At 46.9% G+C, this 23,423-nt stretch overlaps 1 protein-coding gene across 1 annotated transcript in view; it reads right to left on the reverse strand.

Annotated features, from left to right (window-relative positions):
- Positions 1–23,423, reverse strand: part of LOC119958130 (proliferation-associated protein 2G4-like) — a 48,848-nt gene that overhangs the window by 20,658 nt on the left and 4,767 nt on the right. Inside the window, exons 2-10 of the mRNA XM_038786409.1 lie at positions 19,253–19,381; positions 18,324–18,429; positions 16,568–16,637; positions 15,285–15,377; positions 14,685–14,748; positions 12,468–12,546; positions 9,546–9,624; positions 8,254–8,387; positions 8,003–8,097 (exon numbers count right to left, since the gene is read on the reverse strand). Coding sequence (XP_038642337.1) covers positions 8,003–8,097; positions 8,254–8,387; positions 9,546–9,624; positions 12,468–12,546; positions 14,685–14,748; positions 15,285–15,377; positions 16,568–16,637; positions 18,324–18,429; positions 19,253–19,381 — 849 coding nt within the window. The remainder of the gene's footprint in view (positions 1–8,002; positions 8,098–8,253; positions 8,388–9,545; positions 9,625–12,467; positions 12,547–14,684; positions 14,749–15,284; positions 15,378–16,567; positions 16,638–18,323; positions 18,430–19,252; positions 19,382–23,423) is intronic.

The following is a 23,423-nucleotide window of genomic DNA, read 5'->3' on the forward strand; positions in this document are numbered from 1 at the left end:
GGTTTTTAAAGAAAAAAAAGCAATTAATTTTTATTAATTAATATTTTAAAGTAGAAACTTCACATGAAACACATGTTGTGCCGAGCAATGATCACCCTACTCGAGTCAATGTATCCACCCTATACCAGTAACCCAACAGCAAAAAAAAATTTTTTTTATGGCTTGATCTTGGTGGGCCGCATAAAGACCTTTGGCGGGCCGCATGCGGCCCGTAGTTTGCCCACCCCTGGGCTATGCGGAGCTAAGCCGCACGTTCGGCAGCTCCCGCCAGGAACGGACTTTTGGGCTCTTTTAAGGGCCCACAGCGGTACTTGCTCGACGGTTCCCGACGTCGGACGGTTGTCTGCAGCGGATCCCCAGTGGTATAAGGTCTTGACCAGGAGTGGGGCCAGCAAAATAGCGGTGGCAGCACCGAAGAAAAAGCGGGGGAAGAGAATCAAGATGGCGGCCGGCGGAGGCCTCGAGGAATGGAGGCAGTGGGCGCAGGTGCAGCAGGAGACTCTCCAGCGATGTTTTCAGGAGCTAAAAGTGGAGCTGCTGGACTCGCTGAAGGCAAACGCGGACAAGATGCTGGCGACGCAGGCAACCCAGGGGGTGGAGATCCGGGAGCTCCGACAACAAGCCTCCGAAAGGGAGGATGAGGTCGCGGGCCTCGCGGTAAAGGTGGAGATGCATGAAGCGCTCCATAAGAAGTGGCAGGAGCGGTTCGAGGAGATGGAGAACCGGTCGAGGTGGAAATATTTGCGGATCCTGGGCCTCACGGAGGGGCTGGAGAGATCAGACCTGGGGGCCTATGTGGTCGTTTTGTTGAACTCGCTGATGGGAGCTGGGTCCTTCCAGGGGCCCTTGGAGCTGGAGGGGGCCCACAGAATACTGGCCAGGAGGCCCAAGCCGAATGAGCCGCCACGGGCGGTGCTGGTGCGGTTCCACCGGTTCGCTGACCGAGTGCGTGCTTAGGTGGGCCAAGAAGGAGCAGGGCAGCAAGTGGGAGAACACGGTAGTGCGGATCTACCAGGACTGGAGTGCGGAGGTGGCTAAGCGGAGGGCCGGGTACAACCGGACGATGGCGGTGCTCCACAGAAAGTGTGAAGTTTGGCACGTTACAGCCGGCGCGTCTTTGGGTCACTTTCAAGGAACGGCACTTTTATTTTGAGTTCCCGGTGGAGGCGTGGGCCTTTGTGTGGGCCGAGAAGTTGGACTCTGACTGAGGGTCGGGGGTTTGTAAATAACTTAACTTTTGGTGGGAAGGGTCTCGGTTTTATGCTGGTTGTGTGTTGGTTCTTGGACGGGTGGGGTGCTGTCTTTTTTGCGTGGGCAGGGTCGGTCAGAGGGAAAGCGCGGGCTTTTCTTCATTTCCCGCGCTGAGGGTGGATGGGGGCGGGGTCAGAGCAGAGAAGCACGGGCTTTTTTCCCGCGCGAGAGCGGGAGGTGGAGGGTCTGCTGATGGGTCTGGGGAGGAGAACTAGTCCCACGTTGGGGGGGGGGGGGGGGGGGGGGGGGTCGGAGGTGTGGCAGGAGCTGCCAGGGTCAGCAGAAGTTAGCTGGCTCGCTGGAGTGCTACGGAGGGAGTAACGCGGCCGGGAGGGGTCCTAGCCTGGGGGGGGGGGGGAGAGACTTTAACACAGTGCTAGATCCCCCATTGGATCGATCCATGTCCTGGACGGGCAGGAGGCCCACGGCAGCTAAGGTGTTGAGGGGGTTTATGGACCAGATGGGAGGGGTGGATCCTTGGAGGTTCGCGAGGCCAAGGGCCAGGGAGTATTCATTTTTTTCCCCACGTGAATAAAGCCTATTCCCGGATCGATTTTTTTGTCCTGAGCAGGGGGCTGATTTCGAGGGTGGAGGATGCCGAGTATTCGGCCATAGTCATTTCGGACCATGCCCCGCACTGGGCAGACCTTGAGCTGGGGGAGGAGAGGGACCAGCGCCCGCTCAGGCACCTGGAGGTGGGACTGCTGGCAGATGAGAAGGTGGGCAGGCGGGTTCGGGGGTGTATCAAGAGGTACTTAGAGGCCAATGATAATGGGGAGGTCCGGGTGGGGACGGTTTGAGAAGCATTGAAGGCGGTGATTAGAGGGGAGGTGATTTCCATCCGAGCCCATAGGGAGAGGGGAGAGCAAAGAGAGAGGGAGAGATTGGTGGGCGAGATGGTGAGGGTGGATAGGAGATACGCAGAGGCTCCGGAGGAGGAACTGTTGAGGGAGCGACGTAACCTTCAGGCCAAGTTCGACTTGCTGACCACCGGAAAGGCGGAAGCTCAGTGGAGGAAGGAACAGGGAGCGGTGTACGAGTATGGGGAGAAGGAGGGTAGGATGCTGGCGCATCAGCTACATAAGCGAGACGATTTCCGAAGGTGGAGATGGGACAGGTGGAGGGGCTGGGGGCGCCGATTGAGCTGGAGGAGCTGGTCAAAGGGATAGGCAGCATGCAGTCAGGGAAGGCGCCGGGGCCAGATGGGTTCCCGGTCAAATTTTACAAAATGTATGCAGACCTGTTGGGCCCTGTTGGTTAGGACCTTTAACGAGGCGGGGGGTGGGGGGGGGCTTTGCCCCCGACTATGTCACGGGCGCTGATTTCCTTGATCCTTAAACGGGACAAGGACCCCCTGCAGTGTGGATCATATAGGCCGATCTCGCTGTTAAATGTGGATGCCAAGCTGTTGGCGAAGATCTTGGCCACAAGGATCGAGGACTGTGTGCCAGGGGTCATTCAGGAGGACCAGACGGGGTTTGTGAAGGGAAGGCAGCTGAACACCAATATACATAGGCTTTTGAATGTTATGATGCCAGCGGTAGAAGGGGAGGCAGAGATAGTGGTAGCATTAGACGCGGAGAAGGTCTTTGATAGGGTTGAGTGGGGGTACTTGTGGGAGGTGCTAGAAAGGTTTGGGTTCGGGGAGGGGTTTGTCAGTTGGGTGAGGTTGTTATACGAGGCCCCGATGGCGAGCGTAGCCACAAATAGGAGATAGGAGTACTTTCGGTTGTACCGGGGGACGAGGCAGGGGTGTCCCCGTCATAGATCACAGAATTTACAGTGCAGAAGGAGGCCATTCAACCTATCGAGTCTGCACCAGCTCTTGGAAAGAGCATCCTACCCACGGTCAACATCTCCACCCTATCCCCATAACCCCACCCAACACGAAGAGCAATTTTGGACAGCAAGGTCAATTTATCATGGCCAATCCACCTAACCTGCACATCTTTGGACTGTGGGAGGAAACCGGAGCACCCGGAGGAAACCCACGCACACCCGGGGAGGATGTGCAGACTCCGCACAGACAGTGACCCAAGCCGGAATCGAACCTGGGACCCTCTATCTGTGAAGTGATTGCGCTATCCACAATGCGACCATGCTGTCCACTTTGCGTTGGCAATTGAGCCCCTGGCCATGGCATTGAGGGAGTTGAGGAATTGGAGGGGTCTGGTACGGGGTGGGGAGGAGCACAGAGTGTCATTATACGCAGATGACTTGTTGCTTTATGTGGCGGACCCAGTGGGGGGAATGAAATGAAAATGAAAATTGCTTATTGTCACGAGTCGGCTTCAATGAAGTTACTGTGAAAAGCCCCTATCGCCACATTCCGGCACCTGTCCGGGGAGGCTGGTACGGGAATGCCGGAGGTGATGCAGATCCTTAGGGAATTTGGGGGCTTTTCTGGGTACAAGCTCAACCTGGGTAACAGTGAGCTGTTCGTCGTGCACCCGGGGGATCAAGAGGAGGGGATTGGTAGGCTCCCACGGAAAAGGGCGGGGAGGAGCTTTCGGTACCTGGGAGTCCAGGTGGCTAGGAGCTGGGGGGCCCTTCACAAGCTTAACCTCACTAGGCTGTTGGAGCAAATGGAGGAGTTTAAAAGATGGGACATGTTGCCGCTGTCGCTGGCGGGCAGGGTGCAGTCCGTCAAGATGACGGTGCTCCCAAGGTTTTTGTTCCTGTTCCAGTGCCTCCCCATCCTTATCCCGAAGGCCTTTTTTAGGAGGGTCAACAGGAGTATTACGGGATTTGTATGGGCGCATGGGATTCCAAGGGTGAGAAGGGTGTTCCTGGAACGGGGCAGGGATAGGGGAGGGCTGGCGATATCCAGCATCTGTGGATACTATTGGGCTGCCAACGCAGCGATGGTGCGTAAGTGGGTAATGGACGGGGTAGGGGCAGCATGGAAGAGGATGGAGATGGCGTTCTGCGTGGACACGAGCCTGGAGGCGCTGGTAACGGCGCCGTTGCCGCTCCCTCCAACAAGGTATACCACGAGCCCGGTGGTGGCGGCTACCCTCACAATTTGGGGGCAATGGAGACAGCATTGGGGAAGGTGGGGGGCTCGATGGAGTCCCGATACGGGGGAACCACCGGTTTGTTCCAGGGAGCATCGATGGCGGGTATCTGGGCTGGCACAGGGTAGGTATTAGGAGGTTGAGGGACCTGTTTGTGGATGGGAGGTTTGCGAGCCTGGGGGAGTTAGAGGGGAAGTTTGGGCTCCCCCCTGGGAACATGTTTAGGTACATGCAGAACATAGAACAGTACAGCACAGAACAGGCCCTTCGGCCCTCGATGTTGTGCCGAGCAATGATCACCCTACTCAAACCCACGTATCCACCCCATACCCGTAACCCAACAACCCCCCCCAACCTTACTTTTTAGGACACTACGGGCAATTTAGCATGGCCAATCCACCTAACCGGCACATCTTTGGGAGGAAAACGGAGCACCCGGAGGAAACCCACGCACACACGGGGAGGACGTGCAGACTCCGCACAGACAGTGACCCAGCCGGGAGTCGAACCTGGGACCCTGGAGCTGTGAAGCATTTATGCTAACCACCATGCTACCGTGCAGGTTAGGGCGGTTGCCAGGCGGCAGGTGGAGGGGTTCCCTCTGCTGCCCCCGCGTGGGGTACGGGACAGGGTGCTCTCGGGGGTGTGGGTTGGAGGGGGGAGGATTTCGGACGTGTACCACGTCATGCAGGAGGTGGTTGAGGCCTCGGTGGAGGAGCTGGGTGAGGAGATTGAGGAGAGGACGTGGGCGGATGCCCTGGAAAGAGTGAATTCCTCCTCTTCCTGTGTGAGACTTAACCTCATACAGTTGAAGGCGCTGCACAGGGCCCACATGACTGGGACGAGGATGAGTAGGTTTCTCGGGGGCGAAGACAGGTGTGCTAGGTGCTCGGGGAGCCCAGCGAACCACACCCATATGTTCTGGGCATGCCCAGCGCTGAGGGAGTTTTGGAAGGGGGTAGCAAGGACGGGGTTGAGGATGGTAGGATCCAGGGTCAAGCCAGGCTGGGGACTTGCAATTTTTGGGGTTGCAGTGGAGCCGGGAGTGCAGGAGGCGAAAGAGGCCGGCGTTCTGGCCTTTGCGTCCCTAGTAGCCCGGCGGAGGATCCTGCTTCAATGGAAGGATGCGAGGCCCCCAAGCGTGGAGGCCTGGATCAATGATATGGTGGGGTTCATCAAATTGGAGAAAGTGAAATTTGCCCTGAGGGGATCAGTACAGGGGTTCTTTAGGCGGTGGCAGCCTTTCCTGGACTTCCTGGCAGAATGGTAGGAAAATAGGCCGGCAGCAGTAGCAAACGGAAGGGGGGTTTGTTTCGGGGCAAGGGAGAAATGTGTATATGCGTTTATTGAATATGCCGGGTATTTATCTATTTCTTCTTTTTGTAGTTACTGGGGGGGGGGGGTTGGTTTTGGGAGTTAGTGTGTTTTGTTTGTTTTTGTTGTTGCTGTTAATACTGTTTTCTTGTTGTTATTTTCTGTTTTTGATATGTTTTTGAAAATCTCAATACAAATTATTAAAATTTTTTTAAAGATGGACAAATCTCCAGGTCCGCTTGAATCGTGTCCCAGGACGCTGTGGGAAGTGAGGAAAGAGATTGCAGGGGCTCTGACCCAAATTTTTAATTCCTCCCTGGCTTTGGGGAGGTGCCTTAGGACTGGAGAACAGCTAATGTGGTCCCACTCTTTAAGAAAGGTTGTAGAGATACTCCAGGGAACTACAGACCAGTGAGTCTCATGTCAGTGGTAGGGAAGCTATTGGAAAAACCTCTGAAGGAGAGAATCTATCTCCACTTGGAGAGGCAACATTTGATCAGAAATAGTCAGTATAGCTTTGTCAGAGGGAGGTCATGCCTAACAAATTTGATTGAATTTTGAGGAGCTGACCAGGTAGGTCGATGAGGATAGTGAGTTAATGTAGTTTACATGGATTTCAGCAAAGCCTTTGACAAGGCCCCACACATGGGTGACTTATAAAGAAGGCAAATGCACACTCGATACAGGGCGACTTGATAAGATGGATTCATAATTGGGTTATGAAGACAGAGGGTGATGACAGACAGCTGCTTTAGTAACTGGAAGCCAGTGACCAGTGGCGTACCGCAGGGATCAGCGTTCAGCCCCCTATTATTTGTCATTTATATAAATGACATGAATGACTGCGTGCGTGTGTGTGTGTTGGGTGGTGTGCGGATGACAGATTGGCCGGGTGGTTGGTTAACTGAGTTTTTTTTTAAATGTAGAGTACCAAATTACACCCCCCCCCCCAAACAAGGGGCAATTTAGCGTGCCCAATCGACACAGCCTGCACATCTTTGGATTGTGGGGGTGAGACCCACGCAAACACGGAGAGAAGGTGCAAACTTCACATGGACAGTGACCCGGGGCTGGGATCAGACCCAGGTCCTCGGCACCCTGTGATTGCAGTGCTAACCACTGCGCCGGTTAACAGTGGGGTTTGAGTGCCTTGGGTTACAGCAAGATATAGCTGGGATGGTCAAGTGGGCGGATAAGTGGCAGATGGAATTTAATCCTGAAAGGCGCGAGGTGATACATTTTGGAAGGAGTAATTTAACAAGGAAATATGCTATGAAAGGTCCGACACGGGGAAGTCCGAAGAACAAAGGGACCATGGAGCGTTTGTCCACAGATCTCTAAAGGCAGATTAATAGGGTGGTGAAAAAGGCACGTGGAACCACGCGATTCTATCAATCGGCATTATCGATTACAAAAGCAGGGAGGACATTGAGTACCGTGTGCAGTTCTGGTCACCACACTATAGGAAGGATGTAATGACATTGGAGGGGGTACACAGAAGATTCACCAAAATGTTGCCTGGGATGGAACATTTAAGTTCATAGAGAGGTTGGATAGACTTGAATTGTTTTCACTGGAACAGAGAAGACTGAAGGGTGACCTGATTGACGTGTACAAGATTACGAGTGGTGTGGATACGGAGCAGTTCTTCCCCTTAGTTGAAGGGTCAGATATGAGGGACACGAGCTCAAGGTGAGGGGCAGGAGGTTAAGGGGGATTTGAGGAAAACCCTTTTTCACCGAGAGGGTGAAGGTCTGGAATGGACTGCCCAGGAGGTTGGTAGAGGCGGATTGCCTCACATCCTTTAAAAAGTACCTGGGTAGGGCAGCACGGTGGCCTAGTGGTTAGCACAACCACCTCACGCCGCTGAGGTCCCAGATTCGATCCCGGCTCTGGGTCACTGTCCGTGTGGAGTTTGCACATTCTCCCCGTGTCTGCGTGGGTTTCGCCCCCACAACCCAAACATGTGCAGAGTAGGTAGATTGGCCACGCTAAATTGCCCCTTAATTGGAAAAAATAATTGGCTAATCTAAATTTATTTTTAAAAAAGTACCTGGGTGAGCATTTGGCACATAACATTCAAGGCCATGGGCCAAATGCTGGCAAATGAGATTAGGTAGACACGTCAGATGGCTTTCATGTGTCAGTGCAGACTCGATTAACCAAAGGGCCTCTTCTGCACTGTATTATTCTGGGATTAATATAGTGTGAACAGTTGGGGTCCTGTTACAGTACCAAGGATGCTAGAAAACAGGTTTCAACTCATCCACATATCCATGTGAGGAAACATCGCGGGCAGACTGAATGTGGGAGTAAAATGGCGCATTCTACAACAGGCACTACTTTTGTTTACTTAAGGATCGGAAGTGAAATTCCTCTATAATTTGCTCAGTGGATATAAACAGTTCAGAGGATCTCACCTTCCTTCTCATACAGCACATTGAATGGTTGAAGCAGCTCATGCTTGGCACATTCCATAACCCCCATCTTGGCTTTTTTCTCATCTTCAAATGCCCTTTGAAAAGACAAGCCGTGATTTTACAAGCATTCTAATGAAGTCTTAATGGTGAAGCTCGATGTTCCAAGGTTCAGGAGAAAAAATAAATCTGCACATTAAAAATTCAATCAATCAATTTAACCTGACAAATGAACAGTCACATGCTAGACATACCTGAGAGTGAAGGGCATAGCATCAAACCGCCTTTCAACCTCACTAAAAAAGGCACGGGATGTTTTCATTTTTAAACCATATTGCTGCGTTGGGTCTCTCTTGTACACGGTTGTTCTCTGACCTGCATCCTTTGCCTGAAAACAAACCATTGTTATGAGGTTCTTTTATAACACAGACATACACAAATATTGACACAAAGAATCAACTAGACGTTATTCCTTTGAGTATTTAAAATCCATTTTTCCCTTCTCACTAGTCCAAACTATTTGATCAACTTCACACTGTTTTCACATCTACTGTGCAATTTTGTCTTCCCTTTAAACAAAAGCCACCTAGGAGTTTGGATTGCACTGTGTCAACGACTGGTTATATTGTTCTATGGCTAACCATTACCATAATTAAACAACATCCCCTGTAGTAGGAAATCAGAAGTGCAAAATACAGTAAAGGAGTAAAAAAAGGTCTCCAGGCACCAACGGACACGAAAAAGAAAAATTAATGCGGGATGAAGTTAGGTCTTTGCAACAAGTGTTTGTTCCAGCTAGGCGAATTTCCTGTTACAGAAAGCAGGAAAGGGGCACGGTGGCACAGTAGTTAGCACTGCTGTCTCACGACGACGAGGTCCCCGGTTCGATCCCAAACCCGGGTCACTGTCTGTGTGGAGTTTGCACATTCTCCCCATGTGTGTGTGGGTCTCACCCCAACCCAAAGATGTGCAGGTTAGGTGGATTGGCCACACTAAATTACCCCTTAATTGGAATTTGTTTTTAAAAAATAGGCGCAAGGAGAATAGGGTTATTGTAGTAGATTTCAACTTCGCCAATATTAACTGGAATCGCTTTAGTGAAAGGATTAGACAGGGTGGAATTTTACTTTTTTTTTATTAAATGGAACTAATTTAAGTCATAGTTTTGGACAACCAAACTTCAAAAACGTAACAATGCAGCATGCTCAAATGCAGGACTATAAAGGATCTCCATGAATGCTTTTTAAGCACAAGGACACACATTCAGTAAACATCAGTACCGCAATCTACCCATTACCAGTTATTAACTCATGACATCACTCCACAGTGGATTTATATACACATCATGGCTGCTCTCATTTTACTCAGTGGCAAAAAGTGACGGTACAAGTTCACACTGTATTACCACTCACTCATGAGCAAGATATGATTCACAGCATCATTCCTTCATAATTCCAACCATCAGCACACCTTTCACCTCATCAACAAAATGGAAAAAACAAATTTGAAAAACAAATTAAAGATCAATAACGAGACAATTCCTCACCTTGCCTTCTCCAGTACTTATTAACACATCGACAGCATAAACTTCATGAACTTCAAACGCAGTCTTTTCGTGGTCTTTCCTGTACAGGAAAAGGAACATCAGTCAGCACCATCACCCAAACAGCACATCCAACACTGCTGGATTTCCCCATGTGCCACAGGAAAACTCCAATCAGGTTTCCACCATTGCCACAGTACTAAAATGGTCCTCAGCAAAGTCATAAACCACATCCTACATCAGGCCCGCCCCTCACACCATCCTCACCCAACATCTCAACTGGCGTCCATCTAGGTGGAACTCCACTTACCTGGGTGAATTCTCACCTATCCAGTCGTAGCCAGAGTCACCTGCAATGGTCTCTCTTCTAACCCCTTCTGATGTGCCCCTCCTTTGAGCCTGCTGCGCAATTCAATCATAGCTGATCTCTTCCTGGTCTAAAATCCACCTCCTCACCTGTTGTCCACATCCCTTCAGCCCGTTTTCTAAGTCAGAAATGTATCTATCTCCGTATTGAAACCATTCAATGATTCAGACTTCACTGCACTAAAGGGCAGCGAGTTCTAGGAACACAAGTACAGGTTACACTCCTTCCAATCCTCTCCCCACAACTAAGATTAAGGGTGACCTGCAAGAAGATAATAAAGTGATATTACAGGATTGATTGTTTCTATTGATCAGTGAAATTGGGATGAAATGGAACAGCACAGGATAGATGGGGGGAAAAAACTATTTTATTACATAAGTTATGATTATCTGTGGAATTATCTGATGTAAGCTATTACTGAAGTAGAATCCGTTAAGTAGTTTGCAGAGAATTAAAACATTACTTGAAAGTCATTCAAATGGATTGGGAGAAAGCAGAAGTGGAATTAGACAAGGTAATTAATTGAGAGGAGAAAGCAATTAATTACAGACTTGAATGGCCGAATGAATGCTGCAACGTAGAAACAGTCCAAAGATTCTATGCCAAAGCCAATTCTGAACCACAATATAGACACTCTGCAAATGTATCATTCGGCTGCTCACTTCCCATATCCCTCGATTCCCCAAGACAAAAAAATCTGCCTACCCCAGCATGAAATCGTTCAACAATGGAGCATCCACAGCCCTCTTGAGGCACAAATTCCAAAATATTCACCGCCCTTTCAGTCCTGAGACTGTGACCCCGTGTTGTAGATTCCCCAGCTAGGGGGAAACAATCTCTCTGTATCCACCCTGTCAAACCCCTTCAGAATCTTCTATGTGATCTCGTCTCAATGTTCCAAACGTAAGAGAATATCAACCCAATTTACTTAAGTCTCTCATCCCAGGAACTAATCCTGTGAATCATTGATGCCAAATCAAGGCAACAAGATTAAATAGAAAGCATAGCACTGTTTAAATTGGAGGACCATTCAAACTTTTTTCTTATTCTGGCTGATCAAATATATTAATGTCTAAACTGTAACAACTGTCCCAAAAATCACCCAGCACACAAGGAGTCCTCTACCCAAGCAGAACTCTCCATCAGGCTATCAGCACCCACCTTCGCCCCATCTGCAGCGAGTCCGAAACCCCAAAGAAAGCCACCAAAGCGTAAGGCTCCAACTCAATCCCAAGAATTCCTGACATGATGCTGAAGACGACCCAAAAGCTCACAAGTTTAAGGCAAGACCAGAACTTGTATGATTTGCCATACCCCGTGAACAACAATCACACCGGTCTGCTACCCAAGGGAAACAGTACGATGGTCAGGTGTGCCCCAAGCACCACCTTGAACAGAATCAAGCTGAGCCGAGCACATGAAAAGATGGAGCTGACTATGAAGAGCCTCACTCCACACCACCCTCCCCCGCCCCCCACCCCCGCCCCATTAAAATCTAAACCAGCTCCCTCTCCCACTTCCATTTAACCTCATCCAATGGCACTTGCTCCACCAACGACAGCAGACTACAAATATTCAATATATTCCCTTCTCCTAGCTCAACAGCCAAAGAACCCTATCCATCAACGAGGGAGAGGGTATCCAGAGGAAGGAAGGAACCTCCTTGCGCAAAAATACCTAAACAAATTAATTCTTGGGAGCTGGAGCTGGATCATGCTCAACCACTCCTCAAAGCCAGCGAACGTCCCTTCTACAAACATGTCCCCGAACTGCTCCAACCCCTCCTCCCCCATGCCCAAAACGAAGAGTCCAAACCCAGCCTGTTCTTCTGATACAACCTCTGGAAGGCAGGGCTCAAAGCACATCGCCAAAACCTTTGGCAAAAACTTGGCATCCACATTTAATAATGAAATAGTTCAATATGACCCACACTGTTGAATCCTGATCATTTTTTAAAATCAAAGAAATCGACACCCGCGCCAGTTTGGCCGGCATTATCCCCGGTACATGGGAGTCATTAAAACGTCTCTGAACAACAATCCACCTAATCTGCACATCTTTGGACTGTGGGAGGAAACCAGAGCACCCGGAGGAAACCCGCGCAGATATGGGGTGAATGTGCAAACTCCACACAGTCACCCAAGGTGGGAATCCAACCCAGGTCCCTGATGCTGTGATGCAGCAGTGCAAACCACTGCTCTCCATTGTGCCAGATTTTTGTTTTTCCTGCCAAACTGTACAATTTCACACATTGTACTCCATTTCCCAGGTCTTTGCCCACTCACAACCTATTGATGTCTTTGTAGCCTCCGTATATCCGTTCCACAATTAACTTTCCTACCTATCTTTGTGTCATCATCAACCTTCGCAACACCTTCAATCGCTTCATCCAAGTCATTTTGCAAAATGTTGAGGTCCGAGCACTGATCCCTGCGCCACACAATTTGTTACAGCTTGCCAACCAGAAAAATATCCATTTATGCCAACCTAAATAAATATAATGAAAACCCAAGCTTTGAGCACGCAAACAAAACCCGTATCTCCCTGATCAGACTTACTTTTGCTGATCTGTGGGGTTCTGAATGATAGTCTTCTCCCCATCAATAACATGCTGTTTAAGTTGATGTGATAGCATGCCTGGAAAAAAAAGAAATTGCAGCTCAAATTCTGGAGACATAAAAATCTAACCTGCATATGTACAGCATTTCAATACCCTCCCACGACATCAGGGCTCCAATGACTTACTTTTGAAGCAAGAACCACAAGATGCTATCAGGAAGTGAGATGCATGACCAGCTAATCTAGTTTTGGTGGTATTGGTTAATGCTGGAATATTGGCCAGGATTTTGGTCTCTGCATGGTGCCGTGGCATCTTTAATATCCATTTAGATGGGGTTGCAGCTTAATATCTCATCTGAAACCACTGGGCATACTTAGCTGGTAGCATTCAAGTTCAAAGAATATGGGTTCAAGCCTCACTACAAGATTTGAGCACATAATCTCGGTTGACCCCTGCACTGTGACACCAAAGGAGTGTGGCACTGCTGAAAGGATCATTTTTCAGCGAATACAAGGCTCCAGCAGATTAAAACATTCAATCTGGTTCGGAGTGGTTGAGCTGTACTGACTAGGAATGCTCCAGGTTCTATCACATCTAATTTCGGCTGAGATAAGAGTAGTGCGCTACAAACTGGTCTTCGCACCTCAAATAGTGCAAGGAAAACAGCCCAGGATCCTGCCTGTGCCCGTTATTCTGTGAATCCTAGTAGCGATCGACATCTGTACACTGCTTCAGGCTCACTGGGCTAAAGCGCTGGCTTTTAAAGCAGACCAGCAGCACGGTTCGATTCCCGTACCAGCCTCCCCGGACAGACGCCGGAATGTGGCGACTAGGGGCTTTCCACAGTAACTTTATTGAAGCCTACTTGTGACAATAAGCGATTTTCATTTTCATTTTTTTCATCGACAATGCCTGTTGGTGAATCCCATCAAGGTTCAGGTCTGACCATTTGGGAGAGAACCCCAGCATCCACACCCAGACACCTTCTAGATAAGCTGGGGAGTGATGTCAAGAGGATTTTTTTAATTTTAAAAACAAAATCTAGTGAATGATTTCAGAAAATGTATCTGGGGAAAAAAAGAATCTCACTGTTCCTACCCGGTGAACAAAATAGGATTCATGTATTTATACCTCATCCTAAACCACAATTCAACATTAATCATTATGAAATTGCAAACCTCAACACCACCTTTATTACCAGACATGGTTAATCATCATCTTCTTCGGGTTGTCTGTCCGAAGTCAAGTCTGACCCACAGTGCCATGACGTCCATCCTCAAGCAGAGCACGGGATCAAACCTTATGCTGTTGGCACCAAGTATGTTGCAGTCTGGAGCCATCAATAGTGATGGTAGAGGCTTAAAGTTCTTTCCGTTACATGACCAGAAATTTCCCACACCAACTGCCTGCCATTGGCATAAATTGGAAGAATTGGTTGATATTCAACCTGTTTGGCTGCGTTACGTAAGCATCTTCCGTGGCCATCAAGTCCTATCGTGAGACTTGAAATTGCAGCTTATGGTTCCAAGGCAGCGACGCTACCCATGGTGCCACAAGGCCTCCTGTTAAATGATGCATTTCAAACATCCCCGGTTAATTGGTTTGAATACTTGCATTTGGAAAAAAGCCACAAATGCACCAATCTTTTTCTCAGAAATGGAGAGCAGACTACTGCTTTATTGTAAAGCACTCACCCCTTTCAGGTAAATACTCAGGCCTAAAATCCCTCCATCCACAAGCCATGTATACAGACAACACAAGCAACAGATGATCTGCCAGAGCAATGTAGACAGCAGGATCTTCCTGCATTGTGTCCATACCACAACGGTCAGCAGACCTTTTTGCCTCCTTTGTCAAACAATGTGGCTGCCAGTAATTGTTCTCCTTCAGGCGGAGTACCTACCATGCCCCTTGTCAACTGGGGAGGTTGGCGGCCTGCTACCAGGAATTTTCCCAACCCATCCTGAATATGGCCCAGGACACAAACTCCCAATTCCCCTTAATGACCCAGCTTGAATTCATTGTGTACTTAATGAAAAGTGCAATCCCCTCCCAACTAGCCAAAAGTGGATGTGTTTCAGTTGAATGTGATATTCCCTGCACTGAAGGGTTGCTCCAGTTACAAAATGCTTTAAATAGTTGGGAAAACTGGGAGTTTCTTTGGAAGTTGGAAGAAGCACGTATATTCTCAGCAAATCAGAATCGGTCACCTCACCTTCTATTGGAGTGCAATTAAAGGACTGAGCGATCTTATTCCAAGCTACTGTCACTTGAGTGTTCTGAGGCAAAAAAGAAATCAAGAAAATTCCCGTTAATATCAATATTAAAAAATACATTTCTGACTTCCATCAATAGTTTGTGTTCCTAGCGTTTTCTCTGCCCTTTCAGGTCCATGCTGGTTACTCATGGCACCACCCAATTAGAGAGCAGGACAGAAATCACTGCTCTACGATGGGCCAATGCAGATGTCTCCCCTGGGCTTCGAATTGGTCTCCAAGTTGCCCCTTTCCCAAGTTTCATACAATGTAGCCTCATACAAGCAAACTCACCCCTATCCCCAATCAAAGAGAGCCAAGTCAATATCAGACCAAGGTCTGAACTTTGGCATAGTTTTGGCAACCTAAAGCTCAACTACTGCCACCCTAACCATGGGTGGATGGCCCCAATAAATAATTTTAACTAAAGTCAGGAACTTGTGCTTCTCTCGGGGCAAGGCGAGGGCAGAAACTTCAATAGGCAATTTCAGCTGCTACGGTGAATGGGCTAAACAATATATTTACCATTGTAATATTGGTCTCCTTTCCCAGTTCTTTACCTGATTGCCTGGCTTCACGAGCCGCAGGGCCGCCTCTGCGCAGTAGTGTGCAGCTTTAACGACATCAGCTTTGCGACCAGACACTGGAGTATCCTGGAAAATTAAGTATTTTGAATAAGCGCGAAAAGATGAAAGACATTTAGTCTGAATGCAACATTAACCTAGAACTCTTTTCTCCACAAATAAAAGCAAATACTGTGGATGCTGGAGATCGGAAATGGAAACAAAGTGCTGGAAAATTCAGCAGGTCTGGCAGCATCTGTGGCGAGAGGAGCGTTAACGCGGAAACCAATAGCTCTTCTTTGGAACGCGAAACAAAGTGTCATATTGCACTCAAAACTTTAACTCTTTCTCTCTCCACAGATGCTGCCAGACCTGCTGCTTTTATTGGTTTCCCTACAAACCTGCCCTAGTGCTCAGTCTGGATTACAACCAAATGATTTTGTTCCAAACGAAGTAGTGCAAGAGCTGGTCCAGTCAATTTTAAAAAAGGGAGAAATGGTAAATTTAATGCATTGTGGAAGTACAATAGAGTGCCAGCTTCTGGTGCTGTACTTTTCTTTGTTCTTTGCAGAGGGATAGCAGAAAGCAGACCTGTACCCATGATCATAGTGTTGAATAACTGACCTTGGTCAGTGTGGTGGAGAGGTAGGCAGCACTTCTGCCTCATGGCGCCAAGGTCCCAGGTTCGATCCCAGCTCTGGGTCACTGTCCGTGTGGAGTTTGCACATTCCCCCAGTTTGCGCGTGGGTTTCACCCCCACAACCCAAAGATGTGCAGGGTAGGTGGATTGGCCACGCTAAATTGCCCTTTAATTGGGAAAAAAAATGAATTGGGTACTTTTTTTTAAAATAAAAAGTACTGTGGAGACGTTCTGGAGGAACACAAGAGCTTCTTTCATTTCCCCTCTCTGCTTGAGGGGGGCAGGTCACTGTTCATCTGCTAATGGGTAGTTTCAGACTACTATTGGAGAGGGTCTGTAAAAGATTGCCTGCCCTCCCTGCTTGGCGCAAGGCATGGGAGGGTGGGGGTGGTTTTAAATTTAAGAAATTACTTCTTCCCACGCAAACACGAAGAGAATGTGCAAACTCCACACGGACAGTGACCCAGAGCCGGGATCGAACCTGGGACCTCGGTGCTGTGAGGCAACAGGGCTATTCCACTGCGCCACCATGCTGCCTCCTAAATGGCATTATTGACCACCCGGCCTGGGAATACACCCCCCCCCCCATACCAGGCAGAACATTACTTCTCCAGAAATAGTGCTCGCAAAATAAACGTACCTTATTAACACCAATAATAAAAGTGTGTGCCACATTAGCAATGAATCCATCTACATGAACGCCCAAGTCACTGCAAAACAAAATTGGCATAAATCTCATCTGTAGCTCGTACACACATATTGCACCTGTAAATATGCTATTCATTCACAGCTTTGAAAGCTCCTCCATCACTACAAACACAGGTTTATGGATGAAGAGCTTCCTCCAATGGCATCAGCTGGCGAAAGCATACAAGCCAAGAATACCAGAGTCATTCTCATCAGTCGAGGCAGCGTAGGGATACTGCAATTGGCTTCAGTGTGCCTGGATTGAGGAAGCAGGGAAGAGAACAAAAAAAAAGTGAAAAGAATCAAGCAGTGTTGCCACCCTTAGATCAGTCTGCAGTGACCACTTCGTGAAAGTGAATGATGAGTAGGAACTGGATTAGAACACCTTGTTCTTCCAATAGCATTATGTAATCTTTCATGCCTATCCGAGCACTCAGATTCCCTTCAAATAGGCAGTATCTCTGATCATGCCACCGTCTCTTCATTTTGAGATTTAAAATAGCTTCAAAGTTTTCTGAACTTCACCCCTACGCTCAGTGAACACCGATTACACCACAACAAACAACAAGTTCCCGTTTTAAGTTGCCTGGCTGATAGTCATTTGTAGCGCAGCTTTTAACTATCAGTATTCCCGATTTGCGCCTTCAATTTTGATTTGCTGTAATTTCGCGCCTTTCGCGGGTTGCTTCTGCGCCTTCTCACTGCGTGGCTTTGCGTCTTTTGCGGCATTGCGTTCCATGACCAGATTGCCGCCATTCTGAAGCGAGTGCAACCGGAGATTGGCGCCATTCTGAAGCAAGTGCAACCGAAGTACTCACCTGCACAAGAGGGAACCACAATATTTTTCCCAAAAAAACTTCTGAAGCCAAGTTCTCAATGAAGAATATCCAAACCAACAGCTACTATTTTTTTTGCGAGGAATAAGGAATAAGCCTGAGCTACTTATTTCTGTGCAGAAAAGGTCCATACCGTCGCTATGCAAGCAGATTTTAATTAGAGCCCCAGGTGTGCGACTGCTGTGGAGGTTTACATTTGTGTGAGGCAGTGAGGCCATTTTAAAAATCAGAAAGAGGGGCATTTGCTACGGGAAGTAAGTAAAATTGTTTTCCTAGTCTCAGGGCTTGTTTGAGTGAAAAAGGCAGGCAGTATTTACCCTTCAGAAGTCTGATTCTGCAATCTTCTGGTTAATTTTGGAACCCCAAGTCTGGCCTTTTGTCAGACTTTCAGCAAATGAGGTAGAGGCACCATTTTAAACCGGTGCGAGGGGCATTTGCTGAAGATGGTAAGCCAACATGCCCAGCATGGAGATGCTAAACACTCAAAGCCACCTCCGCTGAAACTTTGGAGATGCCCTCAAAGCATCTCCATCGATCAAAATAGGAGATGGCTCATTCACGAAGGCAGAGGAGTAAGCCTTCAAGAACACAGACAAAAATGGCAGAGTGCAAAAACCTGCAAACACATCTAACTGGCCTTTCAAAAAAAAAACACACATGACCGATACGTACATTTATTTGCAGTCTGCAGATCGTGCATTGGACAGATTAGCCATCTCAGAACACATCAAACTGGAGTCGAAGTCAGCCCCCTTACTGACGACACTCCCAGGTATCCCAACGTTATATCCAACTGTTAGACAATTTCACATTTTTATGAAGCGACTTAACACACTAAAATCAAACACAATGCGAGCTTGAAAATGTACTTACACTTTAACAAGATCTTCCTCCTTCAAAATGTAGTCAGGGTCACTCTTGAGAGGAGAGTAGTGGCAAACACAGTTGTTCACCGATATACAGGTGGGAAAGGCAATTCCTTGAAATAAAAGGGGCACATGAGCCACGACCAGAATTAAATCTCTCACAAATAGATTGCCATTAGTGTTGACTTTGACGCCTTTATAACAGAGGGGGTTAACTGAACAGACAATTAAAAAGACCAAGCTATTGTGTTTATTCTACATGGTTACTCATTGATCAAAACACAAGGTCTTTCTGCCCCATTGGACAGCAACAAGATGGAAAGCAAATCTGGTATATTGTAGCCAAGAAAATTAGCTTACTTTGAATTTTTGGGGGGGAAAATGGAGGCATTTACCAGTGATTCAGAGATCAATTTCACAATCACCTTTATTTACCCAGGAAACATGAGCACCTTTATAGGAGTCTTCATAACAAAGGTTATCACTTGAGCAAATATAAGTTTTGGTATCTTAATATAAATCCTGCCGATTTTCTGTTAATACTATCCATCAGTGTGACAGTCCAGTCCATTACAATGTACCTTAACCATACATCACATTCATTCATGACATTCACGAATAGTATAAACAGCTCAAGCACATAATGCGGTGGATCACATAACATACAACACACTAGGTTTAAAGGCCATAGATCACCCCGAGGCAGTAACAGTTTAGATGCTTCATTATTGTGGGCGATTTACATAAAGCATCGCTTCCACTTTAAGGCAATTTTGTATCTGAACCTGTATAAATCCTTCATTGCAACATTTACATCACGTTTGCTTCAGAGCAAAACTGAAAATATTAAGCAAAAGCGCAACCTCAAACGCACACTGGTCTCATACAACATAACATACTGACATTGAAGATGGGTTTGTGTGTAGAGTCATTTACCTTTTTTCATTTCTTTCTCCTTCTTGAAAATTTTTCCCGTTTCTTCCATGATCATTTCATCGCCTTTCTCACACAGGGTTACAACAGACATTCCCACCTTTGCTGCATCCACCACCATCTTCAGGACACCTGCAGTTAAAACACACCTATTAATGTTACGATCTTGAACACGCAAGTATATGAATTAGGTGTAGGCCATTCAGCCCCTCAAGCTTGCTCGACCATTTGATAAGATCATGGCTGATCGGATAGTGGTCTCTAATTTCCTGTCTACCCCGCTATACTTTCAACCTTCTGGTCAGTCAAAAACATATCAACTCAGCCTCAAAAGTATTCAATACCCCAGCCTCCACTGCTTTCATGGGGAGAGAATTCCAGACTGAATATTCACAGATAATTTCTTCTCATCTCAATCTTAAATGGGAGACCCCTCATTTTTAAAACTACGTTCCTTTTTTTGACACGCACTAACAGATTCAAAAACAGCTTCTTCCCTGCCGTTTCCAGACTCCTGAATGACCCTCTTATGGACTGAACTGGTCTTTCAACGCATCTTCTCTACTGTGTAGCACTACACTCCATATGCTTCACTGGATGTCTGCGTATTTACATTGTGTGTTTATCATATGTCCTATGTTTTTCACATTTGGAATGATCTGCCTGGACTGTATGCAGAACAATACTTTTCACTGCACCTCGGTACACGTGACAATGAATCCAAGTCCTAATCTCTCCCACAAGCTGAAACATCATCCACCCCGTCAAATCCCCTCAGCATCCCGTTTCAATAAGATCACCTCATTCTTCCCGACTCCACTCTGGATACAGGCCCAACATGTCCAGCCTTGCCTCAAAAGATAACCCCTTAACCAGAGTCAGTCTAGTGAACCTTCTCTGAAGTGCTTCCAATACCTTTTTCCAAATAAGGAGACCAAAATTGTACACTACCCCAGATGTGATGGTCTCACCAATGTCCTGTACAACTGTAGCAAAACATCCCTTCTTTTCTACTCCCCTTGCAATAAGCACCAACATTCCATTTACTTTTCTAATCACTTGCTGTACCTGCATACTAACTTTGTGTACCAGGACACGCAGATCCCTTTGTATCAGAGTTCTACAACCTCTCTCCATTTAACTAATCTGCTGCGTTTTAAGTCTTCCTACAGAAAAAGGCAAATCCACATTTACCCCCACGTTTTTGTCTACTCCATATTTATATCCTTTGAAATGAAATGAAAATCGCTTATTGTCACAAGTGGGCTTCAATGAAGTTACTGTGAAAAGCCCCTAGTCGCCACATTCCGGCACCTGTCCGGGGAGGCTGGTACAGGAATCGAACCGTGCTGCTGGCCTGCTTGAAAAGCCAGCGATTTAGCCCAGTGAGCTAAACCAGCCCCTGCAGACTCGAGTCCTCTTCACAACTCACTCATCTACCTACCCAGTCATCAGCAAATTTAGCAACTATACATTCGGTCCCTTCATCAAGTCATTTATATATGAGGCTCCAGGACTGATCCATGTGGCACTCCACACATCTTGCCACCTCAGACTTGGTAGAGACCAGTGACATATTTTAAAAATCCAAAAAAACAAGGTATTTACCAAAATAATGAAGCCACATGGTTTAAAATCAAAAGAGTTTATTACTCAAAAGTCAAATAACATGAATGGCAAGGTTGAAGACAATAAAAAAGCACAATAACCCCACTTACTTTGTTCTAAACCACATTGCCTTCTCCATCTATTAAATTTACATCCCACCAATTAACTCAAGTCAGATACTCATCACAAACTGGACGGTTCACCACCTAGTATGGGTACTGCTTCGAGGATTCATACAAGGGTTGAGATTTATTTTTTTCCCTAAAATTTTAAGGCGTACCCAATTACTTTTGTCCAATTAAGGGGCAATTTAGCATGGCCAATCCACCTACACTGCACATCTTTGAGTTGTGGGGGTTGAGGGCCACAGACACGGGGAGAATGTGCAAACTCCACAGAGACAGTGACCCGAAGGGTTGAGACTTCTTGGGCTTTCCATTTACTTCCGGGAAGGGTCTCCAAATGTCCTACCTTTATAAATTCCCCCATTCAATACCAGTGTCTCAAATGACCGTGGGTCAGAACTCCCCTGGTTCCAATATTCTTTAACTCTGGAATTTTGTATCTAAAACTCTCTCACTCCTTACTTGGCTATACCAGAAGTTCAACTCGATGGAGAAGTCCTGCAGTTAACAAGATTTTAAACTCTTAGCTAACACAGAACTTCAACTGAACATGTTTTCTCATCTACACTCAGCTTGTTCTCAAACTCTTAACTGCTTGAGCAGAGAATTACATCCCATTGTTAACTTATGTTAACCATTTTTCTCCTGTATTGTTCATCTCCCAGGCAACTGGTCACATCATCATTTACTAAAAGCCAGGTGCTTTCCCAGAAATCATATCCTGGAGAAACCCAGTTCTTAAAAGGGGCCATCGCCTCAGCACCAAATGTAGGCTCACCCTCCTCACCAAAGCATGTTAGTAACAGTAACACTTGAACAGGGCAATTCATTAGGTTTAAACCTTCAATATCTAAAAGATATGAAGCCGGCAAATCAGCATCCTAGAGACCAAACCTAGTATTTGCTAATTATACATCATGGATGGGAAGCACTGATCAGGAACACGAATAGACTTTGCTATAGCATTGTCTGAAATAACTCCACGATTAATGGTAGACTCCCCAATTGTAGTTTTTGAGAATAAATCATTTTGTTGCAGCCGCAGGGAATAAGAATAATTTTATGCATGTTAGAGCCATATTAACTCACTTATTAAATTGGACACCTGCATGGTTTGGTCAACTCTTGGCTGTACCACAAGAAAAAAAAAGTTTGATTAAACTATATGATGAAATAAAAATTAATCTCTTCTTAGTTATTGGAAATTGGTGCACAGAAGTTTAAATTTTATTACAAAATGCTTACACGGCATACATTCTGAATTAATACCATGAACTTGAATTTTCCTTTTATCTTGCGCCTTTTAAAATTCTGAATAGATTTGGCACTCAATTTGGACAGGAGCATCGGCGAGCAGGTGACTGGTGAAAACATTCTGCTTGATAGCACTTTCAACAGCTTCTTCCATTTTTCTAGTTAGGCATAGGCAGATAGGGCAGCAACTGGCCTGGTTAGATTTATCCTACTTTGGAAACAGGACATACTGGGACAACCTTTCCACATTGTCTGATACATGCCAATGTTGTCATTGCAGTGGAACAGCTTGTTCTGGAGCTCAGGTACAACATGAGATAGATAGAGAAATACATCACAGAACAGGCCCTTCGGCCCACGATGTTGCGCCGAACTTTTGTCCTAGGTTAATCATAGAATTTTGGGACAATTTTTCATGGCCAATCCACCCAACCTGCACATCTTTGGACTGTGGGAGGAAACCGGAGTACCCGGACGAAACCCACGCAGTCACGGGGAGGATGTGCAGACTTCACACAGACAGTGACCCAAGTCGAAATCGAACTTGGGACCCTGGAGCTGTGAAGCAATTGTGCTATCCACAATGCTACCGTGCTGCCCTTAAGAAGTTAACCTACACTCCATTATTCTACCCTAATCCATGTACCTATCCAATAGCCGCTTGAAGGTCCCTAACTTTTCCGACTCAACTACTTCCACAGGCAGTGCATTCCATGCCCCCACTACTCTCTGGGTAAAGAACCTACCTCTGACATCCCCTCTATATCTTTCACCATTTATCTTAAATTTATGTCCCCTTGTAATGCTGTGTTCCACCTGGGGAAAAAGTCTCTGACTGTCTACTCTATCTATTCCCCATATCATCTTATAAACCTCTATCAAGTCGCCCCCTCACCCTTCTCCATTCTAATGAGAAAAGGCCTAGCACCCTCAACCTTTCCTCATATGACCTACTCTCCATTCCAGGCAACATCCTGGTAAATCTCCTTTGCACCTTTTCCAAAGCTTCCACATCCTTCCTAAAATGAGGTGACCAGAACTGCACACAGTACTCCAAATGTGGCCTGACCAAGGTTTTGTACAGCTGCATCATCACCTCACGGTGATGATTACAACCCAGAATGTGGCCAGGACCGGAGGTCTTTGTCTTGTGCCCAGTGCACTCAAGTGAATCAAATTGGTTGAAG

This window comes from Scyliorhinus canicula, chromosome 28, assembly GCF_902713615.1.
Source record: "Scyliorhinus canicula chromosome 28, sScyCan1.1, whole genome shotgun sequence".
NCBI lineage: Eukaryota > Metazoa > Chordata > Chondrichthyes > Carcharhiniformes > Scyliorhinidae > Scyliorhinus > Scyliorhinus canicula.